This window comes from Gobio gobio (assembly GCF_949357685.1).
Source record: "Gobio gobio genome assembly, chromosome: 7".
Taxonomy (NCBI): domain Eukaryota; kingdom Metazoa; phylum Chordata; class Actinopteri; order Cypriniformes; family Gobionidae; genus Gobio; species Gobio gobio.
The window spans coordinates 51716801-51735149 of record NC_137103.1 but is presented as its reverse complement, the minus strand read 5'-3'; the positions used below and the strand labels follow the sequence as shown (position 1 = coordinate 51735149).

General features: G+C 37.8%; 1 protein-coding gene across 1 annotated transcript in view; it reads left to right on the top strand.

Moving 5' to 3' along the window:
- Positions 1-18349, top strand: part of scn1laa (sodium channel, voltage-gated, type I-like, alpha) — a gene marked incomplete at its 3' end in the record, with an annotated part of 75340 nt that overhangs the window by 15554 nt on the left and 41437 nt on the right. The window contains 7 exon segments of the mRNA XM_079820723.1: positions 3975-4038; positions 6685-6826; positions 7315-7521; positions 7730-7981; positions 14290-14655; positions 16770-16887; positions 17353-17594. Coding sequence (XP_079676849.1) covers positions 3975-4038; positions 6685-6826; positions 7315-7521; positions 7730-7981; positions 14290-14655; positions 16770-16887; positions 17353-17594 — 1391 coding nt within the window.

Genomic DNA, 18349 nt, shown 5'->3' with positions numbered 1-18349 from the left:
TTGTTTGTTCTATCGATCATTTGTTTGTTCTATCGATCATTTGTTTGTGCTATTGATCATTTGTTTGTTATATTGATCATTAATTTGTTCTATCGATCATTCGATCATTTGTTTGTTCTATTGATCATTTGTTTGTTCTATCGATCATTCGTTTGTTCTGTTGATCATTTGTTTGTTCTATCGATCATTCTATTGATCGTATGTTTGTTCAATAGATAATTTGTTTGTGCTATTGATCATTCGTTTGTTCTATTGATCATTTTTTGTTCTATCGATAATTTTTTGTTCTATTGATCATTTGTTTGTTCTATCGATCATTCGATCATTTGTTTGTTGTATTGATCATTTGTTTGTTCTATTGATCATTTGTTTGTTCTATCGATAATTCGTTTGTTCTATCGATCATTTGTTTGTTCTATTGATCATTTGTTTGTGCTATTGATCATTTGTTTGTTCTATTGATCATTCATTTGTTCTATCGATGATTTGTTTGTTCTATCGATCATTTGTTTGTTCTATCGATAATTTGATAATTTGTTTGTTCTATTGATCATTTGTTTGTTCTATCAATCATTCATTCATTTGTTTGTTCTATTTATCATTCGTTTGTTCTATCGATCATTCGATCCTTTGTTTGTTCTATTGATCATTCGTTTGTTCTATCGATCATTCGATCCTTTGTTTGTTCTATTGATCATTCGTTTGTTCTATCGATCATTTGTTTGTGCTATTGATCATTTATTTGTTCTATCGATCATTCGTTCATTCGTTTGTTCTATCGTTCATTCGTTTGTTCTATCGATCATTTATTTGTGATATTGATAATTAGTTTGTTCTATTGATCATTTGTTTGTTCTATCGATCATTCGATTGTTCTATTGATCATTTGTTTGTTCTATCGATCATCCATTCATTCATTTGTTCTATCGATCATTTGTTTGTTCTATCGATCATTTGTTTGTTCTATTGATCATTCGTTCATTCGTTTGTTCTATCGATCATTCGATCATTTATTTGGTCTATTGATCATTCGGTCATTCGTTTGTTCTATCGATCATTTGTTTGTGCTATTGATCATTCGTTTGTTCTATTGATCATTTGTTTGTTCTATCGATCATTCGATCATTTGTTTGTTCTATTGATCATTTGTTTGTTCTATCGATCCTTCGATCATTTGTTTGTTCTATCGATCATTCATTTGTACTATCGATCATTTGTTTGTTCTATCGATCATTCGATCATTTGTTTGTTCTATTGATCATTTGTTTGTTCTATCGATCATTCGTTTGTTCTATTGATCATTTGTTTGTTCTATCGATCATGTTTGTTCCATAGATCATTTGTTTGTGCTATTGATCATTTGTTTGTTCTATTGATCATTTGTTTGTTCTATCGATCATTCGATCATTTTATTGTTCTATTGATAATTTTTTTGTTCTATCGATCATTCGTTCATTCGTTTGTTCTGTTGATCCTTTGTTTGTTCTATCGATCATTCGTTCATTTGTTTGTTCTATCGATCATTCGTTTGTTCTATCGATCATTTGTTTGTGCTATTGATCATTTGTTTGTTCTATCGATCATTCGTTCATTTGTTTATTCTATTGTTCATTCGTTTGTTCTATCAATCATTTGTTTGTGCTATTGATCGTTCGTTTGTTCTATTGATAATTTTTTGTTCTATCGATCATTTGTTTGTTCTATCGTATCGATCATTTGTTTGTTCTATCGATCATTCGATCATTTGTTTGTTCTATCGATCATTCGTTCATTCGTTTGTTCTATCGATCATTCGTTCATGTTATTCATTTTACATTACAACTTTTCTGTCTTTTTTAAAATCTTAAAACATTCAGTTTATTTCTAAGTTTAAATTAACTTTTGAATTCACATTTTTGATGTGATCTCAGACTCTCGGACCCTGCTGTATGTGGCAAGTTATTGCAAATAATACGGGTATCACATAATTCAGGAAGGGCTGATAATTTGCATTCTAATCCAATTCTAAGCTGAAGAGAGGTTACAGTAGACCAGAAAACTGTCAGTGATATGGGGAACATTTTGATCAGGGCCAGAGCAAGTGAAGAGTGACATGTCCAATATTCAAGTGACCGATCTGAGGAAATATTGTTTGTGTAAGACAGCCAGCTGTCATCATTTAGCATCATGGACGTTTGCATTACCGCCAGCCATAAAAAACCTGTTTGAGAGAAAGGAATTCCTCCTTGCTCATGGGAGGGAATATGATATCCATTGGCAAGTACTTTAGCGGGATGGGGGAAAGCTATCATGCAGGAGTGAGGTAATCTGGTGCGCTGTTTGTTGAGGGTGATGCCTTCCACATTCCACACTCCATTTTATTCTAATATTTACACAAATCTTACTGGTATTTTTACATTTCCCTCATTTGCATGGGGTTTGTCCCTGCTGCGTAAAACACATCCTGTTTAATTCAAAGGGTCAGAAAGAGGGTGGAAAATGGTAATATAAAAGAGTTTATTGGAGCAAAAAATGGACCAAAGGAGAATATTAAATTATTAAAAAAACAGATATTATTTTTTACTAGTGGGTGCAGGACACTATAGTTAATTTATGTAAGTGAGGATAGCAAAATAAAGTAAACTGTGACATATTATACCCAAAAATTCTTCATGCAGTTGACTACTTGTAAAATTGATACATATTGGGACCAAAATTATTGGGACACTTTGACCTGACCATGTTTTGCTGAAGTGCTTTTTCTTTAATTGCTAATGCGACCTTTGAAACCACAGACTGAACAAAATTAAGCTTTGCTTGGTCATTGGTTGACCTAAATTGGTATTCTCTAATTGTGTACTTAAATTTAACAGCTGATTGGTTGATTGTAACCCATTACATACCTTTCTATCAAAGTTATCTGACATTATCAATGAATTTGTTCTGACACAGTTTAACTCGGAGTTCTTGTCATATTTTATTACATTTTCTAAACTGCAGCGAATAAACTGTGATAATGTGAGAAAATGTTGAAGGTGTCTGAGTAAATTTTGGTTTGACTGAATAAAAGAGGGTTTTTTGGTGCAAAAAAATGGACCAATGGAGAATATTACAGTTTTTCTCAGTCGCTTTGGTACATTTCTCAGATCAGAATTGAAATTCTCAAAACTACCAGTTCAATCTTCACATCATTGTTTCTCTCGTGCACATCAAAAAAGCAGTTTCTCATTTCTTTGAACAAGTTGCAAATGCTTTGGTACATCCATGCAAATGATTATGTACAATTCTCTGCTGTTTCCTACATTATCAATTGCTTATGTCATGTTGATCAAAATGTATTATAATGGGTCTCTGTTGAATAGTCTCACCCTCACAACATTTAGGCATTAGTTCATAGCATAAGTCTTTACATGCAAAATGGTTTACACATTTTCTCAGTCGCTTTGGTACATTTCTCGTGCATTTCTCAAAACAACTCGTACAAATAGCAAAACACCATGGATTACCTGCAAAAGCCAGTCTCTTGCTCAAAATCCTTAGTTCATCTCTCAAAAGTAAATATCTGTGTCAGTGAACATGTCAGAGTCCTTGTGTCATTGTGTACGGATAAGACAGTCAAATTGCTTAGTCATGTTGTCAATATAACTGTACTCTGGAGGGATGTTCTGATGTAAACTATGGCAAAAGTTTTGATGACAATTATTGTAAATTGTAGGTTACACCTTAGTGTATGTGGGAGTTTGATTGCAAGAGACTGGACAAGATTCACATTTACGCTTTTGCAGGTAATCCATGGTGTTTTGCTATTTGTACGAATTGTTTTGAGAAATGCACGTACTGTTTTGCAAATGTCCAGGATGATTCGAGAAATGTACCAAAGCGACTGAGAAAATCTGTAAATATAAAAATATGGTTTGAAATGACCTATTATGGACAGAATAAAAACCAACTAATGCACATTGTATAATCTATTATGAATTCTCTCTTTTTTGTAGCTAACCAATATATCCAACCAGGAAAGAAAGACGCTCTGATCTGTGGGAGAAGCAGTGATGCTGGGTAAGCAAACAGACCTGGGCCCTCATTTATCAACAGTGCGTAGAAAAGTTTCTATATTTCGTCCTACGACTGAATGTGCCTAAGTACAAGAAAATCCGTTTACACAAATGATTTGCACATTAACCGAATGAAACCCTTTTCTATTTACATCATTAAATTTGTTGGTTGATGGTGCTTTTCTGCCGATGTGGATGCAGTCTATGGATCCAATAATGTTTGGGAATCTGGCGATAGCTTGAAAGCCCATTTTATTTCGGCTTGTTGAGGATTTCAACAAGGTAAGGGAACTGGTTGTAGGTTGGGTCCAAGGAAATGATTGCATCCAACATTTGTCACAGCTGTTTTTTATAGCGTTTGACACCAATTACGCATTGTGTTTAAAATTACTAAATACTGTATATATACACTCACCTAAAGGATTATTAGGAATACCATACTAATACACCTTCAGAACTGCCTTAATTCTACGTGGCATTGATTCAACAAGGTGCTGAAAGCATTCTTTAGAAATATTGGCCCATATTGATAGGAGAGCATCTTGCAGTTGATGGAGATTTGTGGGATGCACATCCAGGGCACAAAGCTCCCGTTCCACCACATCCCAAAGATGCTCTATTGGGTTGAGATCTGGTGACTGTGGGGGCCATTTTAGTCCAGTGAACTTCATTGTCATGTTCAAGAAACCAATTTGAAATGATTGGAGCTTTGTGCCATGGTGCATTATCCTGCTGGAAGTAGCCATCAGAGGATGGGGACATGGTGGTCATAAAGGGATGGACATGGTCAGAAACAATGCTCAGGTAGGCCGTTGCCATGCCCAATTGGCACTAAGGGGTCTAAAGTGTGGCAAGAAAACATCCCCCACACCATTACACCACCACCACCAGCCTGCACAGTGGTAACAAGGCATGATGGATCCATGTTCTCATTCTGTTTACGCCAAATTCTGACTCTACCATCTGAATGTCTCAACAGAAATCGGTCTTCTGCTGTGGTAGCCCATCCGCCTCAAGGTTGTGCGTGTTGTGGCTTCACAAATGCTTTGCTGCATACCTCGGTTGTAACGAGTGGTTATTTCAGTCAAAGTTGTTCTTCATTAGCTTGAATCAGTCGGCCCATTCTCCTCTGACCTCTAGCATCAACAAGGCATTTTCGCCCACAGGACTGCCGCATACTGGATGTTTTTCCCTTTTCACACCATTCTTTGTAAACCCTAGAAATGGTTGTGCGTGAAAATCCCAGTAACTGAGCAGATTGTGAAATATTCAGTCCGGCCCGTCTGGCACCAACAACCATGCCACGCTCAAAATTGCTTAAATGACCTTTCTTTCCCATTCTGACATTCAGTTTGGAGTTCAGGAGATTGTCTTGACCAGGACCACACCCCTAAATGCATTGAATCAACTGCCATGTGATTGGTTGAACAGGTGTTCCTAATAATCCTTTAGGTGAGTGGATATATATATATATATATATATATATATATATATATATATATATATATATATATATATATATATATATACATATATATATATACATATATACATATATACATATATATATATATATATATATATATATATATATATATATATATATATATATATATATATATATATATATATATATATATATATATATATATATATATATATATATATATATATATATATTAGTGTTTTATAATTAAAGGAAATACAGGACATATGTAGATTGCTTGAAGGGTTAGTTCACACAAAAATGAAAATTCTGTCATTAATTGCTTACCCTCATGTTGTTCGACACCCGTAAGACCTCCGTTCATCTTCGAAACACAAATGAAGATATTTTAGTTGAAATCAATGGCAATGCATCATGAAGCTTCGAAGCGTTATGAATCAGCGAGTCGAATCATGATTCGGATCGCGTATTAAACTGCTGAAATCACGTGACTTTGGTGATCCAAACTGCTGAATCGACTCACTGATTCATAACGCTTCGAAGCTTCATGATGCAGTGTTTTGAAATCGGTCATCACTATATAAGTCGTTATTTAGGGGGGTTTTTTGCGCACAAAAAATATTCTTGTCGCTTTATAAAGTTATTGTAGAACCACTGTAGTGAGATGGACTTTGTAACGACGTCTTTAGTACCTTTTATGGGTCTTGAGAGTGTAAAGTGCATTGTGCCAATGGAGGCCTTTCTGAACCATCGGATTTCAACTTAAATATCTTCATTTGTGTTCCGAAGATGAACGGAGGTCTGACGGGTGTCGAACGACATGAGGGTAAGTAATTAATGACAGAATTTTCATTTTTGGGTGAACTAACCCTTAGATTCATACTGTGACACTCTTAAATGCTTTTTTATGTGTAGTATCGCTATTCTACCACTAGATTCTCTGCGTAAGCATGCTCCGAGGTCTGCTTATATTTACACACATTTCTACGTATAAGTACAAGTTGGTAAATCCCACACTTTGCGTGAAACTGTTCTTACGCACTCAATACTACGCACAGATCTGTGCGTACGCACCGTTGTTAAATGAGGCCCCTGGATATCGAACGATTTCATAAACGTTTGCAGTATCTTTCCTTTTAAATGTCATTCACCAAGATTGCACGTTTTATGATGTTGAGTTGTGTTTTTTGACAATCATTTCAGGCACTGTCCAGAAGGATTTGTCTGTATGAAAGCAGGTCCTAATCCGGATTATGGTTACACAAGTTTTGATAACTTTGGCTGGGCCTTCCTTTCATTATTCAGACTGATGACTCAAGACTACTGGGAGAATCTTTACCAACAGGTGTGTGCTTGGAGGAAACTCGTATGATTATTTTTGTTTCATGGAACACAAAAGGTAATGTTTTGCACAATATCCAAGCTGATTTCCATACAATAAAAGTGGATGAGGTATAGGGCTGTAAAGCTTCAAAAAGGACAAAAAAAATCCCACCATGAAAGTAGTCATATGATTTTTATCAAATCTACTAATGCAATACAACATTGCTGGTATGAGGAACAGACTGAAAAGTTGTTGTTCCCTGAAAATCTTGTTCTTCATGATCTAATGTTTCATGAGAAATTCATCACCCTAAAATGTTCATGCAGTTTCTTCTCCTCCTCTTCCTCTGAAATTTCAAATTAGACTATTTTGTGGTATTTTTTTTAAATTTTATTTATGGAGCTTGACAGCTTAAGTTCTCATCCACTGTCACTGTAATCGTACCGGTTTGAAACGACATGAATAGCTTCCAGAGTTTCTCCTGCACTAATCGTGGACTTTTATTACAGACTCTTCGAGCCGCAGGAAAAACATACATGATTTTTTTCGTGCTGGTCATTTTCTTGGGATCCTTCTACCTGGTGAACCTGATCCTGGCTGTGGTGGCCATGGCATATGACGAGCAGAACCAAGCCACTATTGATGAGGCTTTGAAGAAAGAGGAAGAGTTTAGCGCCATGCTTGAGCAGCTCATGAGACAGGAAGCGGAAGCTCAGGTCTGTTGGGTGTTCAGAGTTAAACAGGTCATGAAATGCATGCTTTTTTTCAGTTTTTTCCAAGGTCATGGGTTCAATTGCCAGGGAATGCAGGAACCGCTAAAAAAAAACTTCAAAGCTTCTGCCAAATAAATAAATGTAAATGCATGAAACCTTTGCAAACTGTTGCGTAAGTATAATGACGGTCTGTCATGTGATTGATTGACAGGCTGCGGCTGAAGCGTCCAAGTGTGATGGGCTCAGTGGAGAAAAAACTGACAGTTCCTCGGACGCCTCCAAACTGAGCTCCAAAAGTGCCAAAGAACGACGAAACCACAGGAAAAAGAGAAAGCGTCAGGGGGAAGGAGAGAAAGAGGAGGATTCGGCGAGAGAGGGAAACGATAGAAAGCCCAGCTTCCGTTTTCCAACCGATGGAAACATTCGGCGCTCGCGTGAAAGGACTTACACGTCTCCACATCAGGTTAGAAATATCTCACTGTCATTTGATGTTTTAATTTAATTACTTTCTTACAGTAAGGAAACACTGATGTCTTCTGTGTTAGATAGATAGATAGATAGATAGATAGATAGATAGATAGATAGATAGATAGATAGATAGATAGATAGATAGATAGATAGATAGATAGATAGATAGATAGATAGATAGATAGATAGATAGATAGATAGATAGATAGATAGATAGATAGATAGATAGATAGATAGATAGATAGATAGATAGATGGAAGGGCGGATGGTTAGATGGATAAACAGAAAGAAAGACGGATGGATGTATGGATGGATGGATGGATGGATGGATGGATGGATAAACATACAGATTGATTGAAAGAAAGAAAGAAACAAGGAAGGAAAAAAAGAAAGAAACAAACAAAGAAAGAAGGACGGGCGGGTAGATAGATAGATAGATTAGTTTAGAGTGTGTTCCCACTGGTTTATGGTGTGTTCACAGTAGTTTAGGGTGTGTTCACACTAGTTTAGAGTGTGTTCACACTAGTTGAGGGTGTGTTCACACTGGTTTAGGGTGTGTTCACACTGGTTTAGGGTGTGTTCACAGTAGTTTAGGTTGTGTTCACACTGGTTTAGGGTGCGTTCACAGTAGTTTAGGGTGTGTTCACAGTAGTTTAGGGTGTGTTCACAGTAGTTTAGGGTGTGTTCACACTAGTTGAGGGTGTGTTCACACTGGTTTAGGGTGTGTTCACACTGGTTTAGGGTGTGTTCACAGTAGTTTAGGGTGTGTTCACACTGGTTTAGGGTGTGTTCACAGTAGTTTAGGGTGTGTTCACAGTAGTTTAGGGTGTGTTCACAGTAGTTTAGGGTGTGTTCACACTAGTTGAGGGTGTGTTCACACTGGTTTAGGGTGTGTTCACACTGGTTTAGGGTGTGTTCACAGTAGGGCTGCACGATTAACCTTTATCGCATCGATATTGAGGTTTTAACTCCCGCAATAACCTAACCTCAGGAGTCTGAGGTTTTTTCCCCCGCCTCTGACATTTGAGTGACAAACCTATTAGCCAATCAAAATGGTCGAATCTCACGTTCCTGGCTTGCTGGCCAATTAGAAAGGGCAATGGAAACAAGGTTGTATGATGCAATGCACCGGGCGCGGCGGGCGGCTTTCTGTCAGCAGCAAAGCAGCTAACACACAACGTGTCGTGTACCTCGAATTGTGCCAATAGAAAAAGCTTGTAACTGCGCAGAAATGGCCGAAGGCACCTCTTCGGTGACTGGAGAGGAAGCGGAGCACTTGGTTAACAAGAAGGGTGGTACTTCAGCTGTTTGGACTTGTTTTGGATTCGCGAAGAACGACGTGGAGCAAAAGAGTGCTAAATGTAAAATATGTCAACGTGCCGTGGCCAGATCCAGAGGAAACACTACCAATCTATACCAGCATCTTAAAAATCACCACCGACAGCAATATGATGCATGCACAAAAAGTGGATTGTTAAAGATTGTTAAATTTAAAAACAAAATAAATGACCAAGTGGTTAAGTTAATTTCCATTATGTCGTCTTATTCTTTGGTATTTAGGTTCAGGTATTTAATAATCACGAAGCATCAAACAATCTCATTACCTCAATCACTATGTATGTAGTTTATTTAACCCTCTGTGTCGTAAAAGTAACAACATATTTTATTCATAATTTTAGGTTTTATGCACTTAAAAGTATCGAACGCAAAAATCGAAAATCGCACCGGAATCGCAATATTTGTCAGAAAAAACGCAATTAGGTTTTTTCTCAAAATCGTGCAGCCCTAGTTCACAGTAGTTTAGGTTGTGTTCACACTGGTTTAGGGTGTGTTCACTCTAGTTTAGGGTGTGTTCACAGTAGTTTAGGTTGTGTTCACACTGGTTTAGGGTGTGTTCACTCTAGTTTAGGGTGTGTTCACAGTAGTTTAGGTTGTGTTCACACTGGTTTAGGGTGTGTTCACTCTAGTTTAGGGTGTGTTCACAGTAGTTTAGAGTGTGTTCACACTGGTTTAGGGTGTGTTCACAGTAGTTTAGGGTGTGTTCACACTGGTTTAGGGTGTGTTCACAGTAGTTTAGAGTGTGTTCACACTGGTTTAGGGTGTGTTCACAGTAGTTTAGGGTGCGTTCACTCTAGTTTAGGGTGTGTTCACAGTAGTTTAGGGTGTGTTCACACTGGTTTAGGGTGTGTTCACAGTAGTTTAGGGTGTGTTCACACTGGTTTAGGGTGCGTTCACAGTAGTTTAGAGTGTGTTCACACTGGTTTAGGGTGTGTTCACAGTAGTTTAGGGTGTGTTCACAGTAGTTTAGGGTGTGTTCACACTGGTTTAGGGTGTGTTCACAGTAGTTTAGGGTGTGTTCACTCTAGTTTAGGGTGTGTTCACAGTAGTTTAGAGTGTGTTCACACTGGTTTAGGGTGTGTTCACAGTAGTTTAGGGTGTGTTCACACTGGTTTAGGGTGTGTTCACAGTAGTTTAGAGTGTGTTCACACTGGTTTAGGGTGTGTTCACAGTAGTTTAGGGTGTGTTCACTCTAGTTTAGGGTGTGTTCACAGTAGTTTAGGGTGTGTTCACACTGGTTTAGGGTGTGTTCACAGTAGTTTAGGGTGTGTTCACACTGGTTTAGGGTGCGTTCACAGTAGTTTAGAGTGTGTTCACACTGGTTTAGGGTGTGTTCACAGTAGTTTAGGGTGTGTTCACAGTAGTTTAGGGTGTGTTCACACTGGTTTAGGGTGTGTTCACAGTAGTTTAGGGTGTGTTCACTCTAGTTTAGGTTGTGTTCACAGTAGTTTAGAGTGTGTTCACACTGGTTTAGGGTGTGTTCACAGTAGTTTAGGGTGTGTTCACACTGGTTTAGGGTGTGTTCACAGTAGTTTAGAGTGTGTTCACACTGGTTTAGGGTGTGTTCACAGTAGTTTAGGGTGTGTTCACTCTAGTTTAGGGTGTGTTCACAGTAGTTTAGGGTGTGTTCACAGTAGTTTAGGGTGTGTTCACACTAGTTGAGGGTGTGTTCACACTGGTTTAGGGTGTGTTCACACTGGTTTAGGGTGTGTTCACAGTAGGGCTGCACGATTAACCTTTATCGCATCGATATTGAGGTTTTAACTCCCGCAATAACCTAACCTCAGGAGTCTGAGGTTTTTTCCCCCGCCTCTGACATTTGAGTGACAAACCTATTAGCCAATCAAAATGGTCGAATCTCACGTTCCTGGCTTGCTGGCCAATTAGAAAGGGCAATGGAAACAAGGTTGTATGATGCAATGCACCGGGCGCGGCGGGCGGCTTTCTGTCAGCAGCAAAGCAGCTAACACACAACGTGTCGTGTACCTCGAATTGTGCCAATAGAAAAAGCTTGTAACTGCGCAGAAATGGCCGAAGGCACCTCTTCGGTGACTGGAGAGGAAGCGGAGCACTTGGTTAACAAGAAGGGTGGTACTTCAGCTGTTTGGACTTGTTTTGGATTCGCGAAGAACGACGTGGAGCAAAAGAGTGCTAAATGTAAAATATGTCAACGTGCCGTGGCCAGATCCAGAGGAAACACTACCAATCTATACCAGCATCTTAAAAATCACCACCGACAGCAATATGATGCATGCACAAAAAGTGGATTGTTAAAGATTGTTAAATTTAAAAACAAAATAAATGACCAAGTGGTTAAGTTAATTTCCATTATGTCGTCTTATTCTTTGGTATTTAGGTTCAGGTATTTAATAATCACGAAGCATCAAACAATCTCATTACCTCAATCACTATGTATGTAGTTTATTTAACCCTCTGTGTCGTAAAAGTAACAACATATTTTATTCATAATTTTAGGTTTTATGCACTTAAAAGTATCGAACGCAAAAATCGAAAATCGCACCGGAATCGCAATATTTGTCAGAAAAAACGCAATTAGGTTTTTTCTCAAAATCGTGCAGCCCTAGTTCACAGTAGTTTAGGTTGTGTTCACACTGGTTTAGGGTGTGTTCACTCTAGTTTAGGGTGTGTTCACAGTAGTTTAGGTTGTGTTCACACTGGTTTAGGGTGTGTTCACTCTAGTTTAGGGTGTGTTCACAGTAGTTTAGGTTGTGTTCACACTGGTTTAGGGTGTGTTCACTCTAGTTTAGGGTGTGTTCACAGTAGTTTAGAGTGTGTTCACACTGGTTTAGGGTGTGTTCACAGTAGTTTAGGGTGTGTTCACACTGGTTTAGGGTGTGTTCACAGTAGTTTAGAGTGTGTTCACACTGGTTTAGGGTGTGTTCACAGTAGTTTAGGGTGCGTTCACTCTAGTTTAGGGTGTGTTCACAGTAGTTTAGGGGGTGTTCACACTGGTTTAGGGTGTGTTCACAGTATTTTAGGGTGTGTTCACTCTAGTTTAGGGTGTGTTCACAGTAGTTTAGAGTGTGTTCACACTGGTTTAGGGTGTGTTCACAGTAGTTTAGGGTGTGTTCACACTGGTTTAGGGTGTGTTCACAGTAGTTTAGAGTGTGTTCACACTGGTTTAGGGTGTGTTCACAGTAGTTTAGGGTGTGTTCACTCTAGTTTAGGGTGTGTTCACAGTAGTTTAGGGTGTGTTCACACTGGTTTAGGGTGTGTTCACAGTAGTTTAGGGTGTGTTCACACTGGTTTAGGGTGCGTTCACAGTAGTTTAGAGTGTGTTCACACTGGTTTAGGGTGTGTTCACAGTAGTTTAGGGTGTGTTCACAGTAGTTTAGGGTGTGTTCACACTGGTTTAGGGTGTGTTCACAGTAGTTTAGGGTGTGTTCACTCTAGTTTAGGTTGTGTTCACAGTAGTTTAGTGTGTTCACACTGGTTTAGGGTGTGTTCACAGTAGTTTAGGGTGTGTTCACACTGGTTTAGGGTGTGTTCACAGTAGTTTAGAGTGTGTTCACACTGGTTTAGGGTGTGTTCACAGTAGTTTAGGGTGTGTTCACTCTAGTTTAGGGTGTGTTCACAGTAGTTTAGAGTGTGTTCACACTGGTTTAGGGTGTGTTCACAGTAGTTTAGGGTGTGTTCACACTGGTTTAGGGTGTGTTCACAGTAGTTTAGGGTGTGTTCACACTGGTTTAGGGTGTGTTCACAGTAGTTTAGGGTGTGTTCACTCTAGTTTAGGGTGTGTTCACAGTAGTTTAGAGTGTGTTCACACTGGTTTAGGGTGTGTTCACAGTAGTTTAGGGTGTGTTCACACTGGTTTAGGGTGTGTTCACAGTAGTTTAGGGTGTGTTCACACTGGTTTAGGGTGTGTTCACAGTAGTTTAGAGTGTGTTCACACTGGTTTAAGGTGTGTTCACAGTAGTTTAGGGTGTGTTCACAGTAGTTTAGGGTGTGTTCACACTGGTTTAGGGTGTGTTCACTCTAGTTTAGGGTGTGTTCACAGTAGTTTAGAGTGTGTTCACACTGGTTTAGGGTGTGTTCACAGTAGTTTAGGGTGTGTTCACACTGGTTTAGGGTGTGTTCACAGTAGTTTAGGGTGTGTTCACACTGGTTTAGGGTGTGTTCACAGTAGTTTAGAGTGTGTTCACACTGGTTTAGGGTGTGTTCACAGTAGTTTAGGGTGTGTTCACACTGGTTTAGGGTGTGTTCACAGTAGTTTAGGGTGTGTTCACACTGGTTTAGGGTGTGTTCACACTGGTTTAGGGTGTGTTCACAGTAGTTTAGGGTGTGTTCACACTGGTTTAGGGTGTGTTCACAGTAGTTTAGAGTGTGTTCACACTGGTTTAGGGTGTGTTCACAGTAGTTTAGGGTGTGTTCACACTGGTTTAGGGTGTGTTCACAGTAGTTAAGAGTGTGTTCACACTGGTTTAGGGTGTGTTCACTCTAGTTTAGGGTGTGTTCACACTGGTTTAGGGTGTGTTCACAGTAGTTAAGAGTGTGTTCACACTGGTTTAGGGTGTGTTCACTCTAGTTTAGGGTGTGTTCACACTGGTTTAGGGTGTGTTCACATAGTTTAGGGTGTGTTCACACTGGTTTAGGGTGTGTTCACAGTAGTTTAGGGTGTGTTCACTCTAGTTTAGGATGGGTGTGTTCTGGTTTAGGGTGTGTTCACACTGGTTTAGGGTGTGTTCACATAGTTTAGAGTGTGTTCACACTGGTTTGATTAAAACAAACCCTGGTGCGATTTCTCTGTTAGTGTGGTTCACTTGAATAAGCTTTAGTAATCATCATAAATGATGTATCATTTGAAAACTTAAACACTCAAAATTAATGCGAGTTGGATATTGCTTTACCATGGAAACAGTATTTAAACCCTTGTAGTGGACTCAATATCCTCAGATTTCTTGATTTGTTTGTCAGTGTGTTTGTAAAGCTTGTTTGTCTCCTCAGTCCCCCCTGAGTTTTCAGGGGTCAATCCTCTCCCCACGTCGGGGCAGCAAAGGTAGCGTCTTCAGCTTCCGCGGACGTGTGCATTCTGAAAACAACTACGCCGACGACGAGCAAAGCATGTTTGATGAGACGGGCAGCCGGAGAGGCTCTCTGTTTCTACCCCCTCGATCCGATCGTCTTCACAGCACTCTTAGCAAAAGCAGTCTGACGCCACGTATACTGTTGCCGTCTAACGGAAAAGCGCGGTATGTGGTCGACAGCAATGGCATGGTGACGGTGTCCGGCGGAGCCTCGTCACCCAACTCCCCCCCTGCAATCCTGACGCCCGAAGTGTCCAAAAAAAGAGCCACGTTTGATGAAAGTTGTGTAAGGGAAAGAACTAACAGCGCACGAACATTGCATGGCCTGTGACCTGCTGTGTGTGCTGTGCTGTGGATTTCTTTTCCTGCTTATGATGCTTGGTTTTAAATTGCACTTTTTTTATTATAATGCTATCTGTGTACTCTTTTTCACATGTTTTGAGCTGATTTTGGGTGATAATCTGCAGAATCCTGCAGGCTGGATTTGAATAGAGTGGTGCAGGTATGACGTGACTTTGTAGACCAACCGGCATCGCACTGGTTCCCTCAATGCAAACCCAATAGGATTTTCTCATTGGCTTTTGGATTATCACAAAAAACAAGCTCTGTGATCAATGATACTTACACGTTTTGTCCATCAAGATAATTATCACAGATGAACACAACTTGTATTAATTTTGAAGCCTAAATGCAGTCGCCAGAAGTAAAAAGCTAAAGGCAGGCTATAAACGGACTACACCTCAGTCGCTCGACGTCACCTAAAACATTTTCCCAGAACGGTTGAGTTAAACTAGTTTATAAGAGCACAATTATGAGCATAACGAGGCTGTAAAAGTGGACATTTAGCAACTGCCTTTTTCAAGACACGTAACAGCTTCAAAAAGTCACGAGTGGGGTAATACTGATGTATTTTATATCGTAGAATAAAACGCAAAAGTGTCTTGAGCTCGTGTTCACCACAGACCTTATTTCAGTCGCTTCACCAAAATCCCATTTTAAAAATCCATTGCCTTTGGGATTAGGGAACCGGAAGTGTTTAAATGCTAACTTGCTTCCGCGCTTTACCTACAAAGTGATGTCATACCTGCACCGCTGTATATGGAAAAACAACAAAATATTTGCAAACAAACGGGCAGGGATGTTCAGAACTTTTTAAATTATCTGCTTTCTGATTTTGCAGAAAGATACTTTTGCGCAGATTCTGCATGAGCCTGCAAAATAATCAAGTTGCGAATCAGTTAATTAGCCAATTACTTGTTCAATGTATTAATTAATGAATCAATTAATTGTATAAAAAAGCAAAATGCACCTTATTTCCTGCATTTTTTTTTCGTCAAAGCATGTTGAAGCATGTATTTAAAGTGTGTTATTCCACATAATGTCAAATATATAGATATATTTTTTGTTGTATTATATGAACATTTATAATGTATGAAAGCTTGTTTCCGCCACTGAATTAAAAATTAGTTTTATTCTCGCAATTGTCAGTTCACATCTCAGAATTCTGACTTTTTTTTCTCATAATTGCGAGACCAATTTTCAGAATTGTGCGGAAAAAAGTCAAAAATTTGAGAAAAAGTCCAAATTTGAGAAAGTCACAACTGTGAGGGAAAAAGTCACAATTTTGAGGAAAAAATACACAATTGTGAGGAAAAAGTCACAATTGTGAGGAAAAAAGACACAATTGTGAGGAAATTGCAAGAAAGTCAGAATTGTAAAAGAAACCCAATTATGAGAACAAAATGTCAGAATTGTGAGAGAATGTTTCAGAATTGCGAGAAAAAAGTCACAATTGTGAGGAAAAAAGTCAAAATATTGAGGAGAACAGTCACAATTTTGAGGAAAAAAGTCACAATTGTGAGGAACAAAAGTCACAATTGTGAGGAAACACAAAAGTCAGAATTGCGAGAAAAATTCAGAATTGTAAGATAAACACAATTGCGAGAAAATAGTAAAAAATTGCAAATTGTCAGAATTGTGAGAAAAATTTGAGAATTGCAAGAATATATTTTTTTCAGTGGCAGAAACAAGCTTCCATAATAATGTCTTAATAATATGTACTAAGTTATATAATAGTGATATTTAGCACAAACTAAGGCATTCTTATGGTAGTTTAAATGTCCAGAATGAAATGGCAGTGCTTACAAGGAAGAAAAAATATAAAGTTTGAAAGTTTTTCATTAATAACAAGTTAAATTCAAATTTCTGTTCTTGTTTTTTGTATAAGCAACATATCTTGTCAAATATCAACCCGGGATGTTTTACGGTTTGTCTGAATACATTTGAATTGACTTTGTCTTAGAAGTTAACCGGGATGATTGATGCGTAGCAACATTATGCTGCTTTGCAAACACTGTAAGATTTGTTTCTGCATTTGCTGATGATTGGATCTCTTTACAGTTTGACGCAGAGGAAGAACACAGACGTTCACGGTGCTTTTCAGTGACTTATCGACATGACCAATCAGCGAAACAGAGAGCTTTGAGTGTAGCAAGTGTCAGCAACAACCATTTTGACCGTAAGGAACACTAAATGCTGAACACACTTACAAGAAACTGAATGTGAGGCTTATTAGTTTGATTTTTTTTCCTGTACTTTTTTAAGAAATAGTTCACGATTGTCATCATTTACTCAACCCCATGTTGTTCCAAAACTGTAGTACGCTACTTCAATCCAAGTTGAATTTTAAGAGTATCTTTACCAATCTTATCAATATAATACAAAGTGACTGAGGTTGACAATAGTTTAAGAACTAAAAAAATATATATGACATATTCACACAGCTTTGTGTGAGGAATAGACCGAGAGTTAAAGGTGAATATATTAGTCATTTTGAAGTTGGCCAGCCTCAGTTTTCATTGTATGGATTTGTTCCCTTTTTGTTTGAACTATTCTTTTGATGAAGTGCCTATTTGCTCATTAGTTTTTGTTCGGTTTGTCCAAATGTTTGACTGTTGTCTTCATGTATTATTTAACATGGCAGCAATGGAGGTCTGGAAACAGAAGTGTGTGGAGCGCTGGTTCGAGTTTGCAGAGAATTATCTGATCTGGGATTGCAATCCCACATGGCTGAGGATAAAGAAGATCGTCCACATGGTTGTCATGGACCCCTTTGCAGATCTGTTTATCACTATTTGCATCGTGATAAACACAGTATTCATGGCCATGGAGTGTTACCCCATTCCCCTCAAATCTTATCCTGTTATACTTTCAACTGGCAACGTGGTAAGAACATTTATATAAATTTTTTTGTTTTGTTATTCTAGAAAGCGTTATTGATTACCGCTATTTAATTAGTGTGGATTTATTAATAAATTAATCTAGTAGAATTTATTTATAAGTAAAAAAGGTGTTAAAACAGTATTTTGACTTCTAAGAATATAAGCCACTTTATTTAGGGTGATGTTTTCTCAAAAACTTTATTAAAAGTAATCAGTTAATCCACATATGTAATGATTTTATTTCAAATTTGCTTTGGTTTTGTAAAATACTTAATACTTAAATAATGTTGTTAAATTCAAAAGTTTAGAATAATATGCAATGCATTTGTTACAGTTTTTATTTTATATCTTTTGTATTAAAAATAGCTATTCAGTGTTAGTTCATGTTCTCTCAGGTCCATTAAATAGTATTAACTGAGACAGCTTTTGATTTTGATAATGTATTAAGAAATGTTGAAATTAACATTTAAGTAAGATTAATAAAAGATTTAGAAGTATTTTTCATTGAAGTAATAAATTAGGCAGTGAAAGTGAAAATAACATTTTCAAACAACATAGATGATATTTACACTTAGTGAAAATAGTGATATATTCTATTTACGCCATGTAAAAGGAGTTCTGTGCAATATGTGTAAATAGTAATTAGATGCAATTTATACTTTATTTTGACAGATACATAAATATTTGCACCTCAGTATTGTTGTACATTAACAGGATGCAATAATAACATAGAGTGTAAATTATTATATTATATTATTA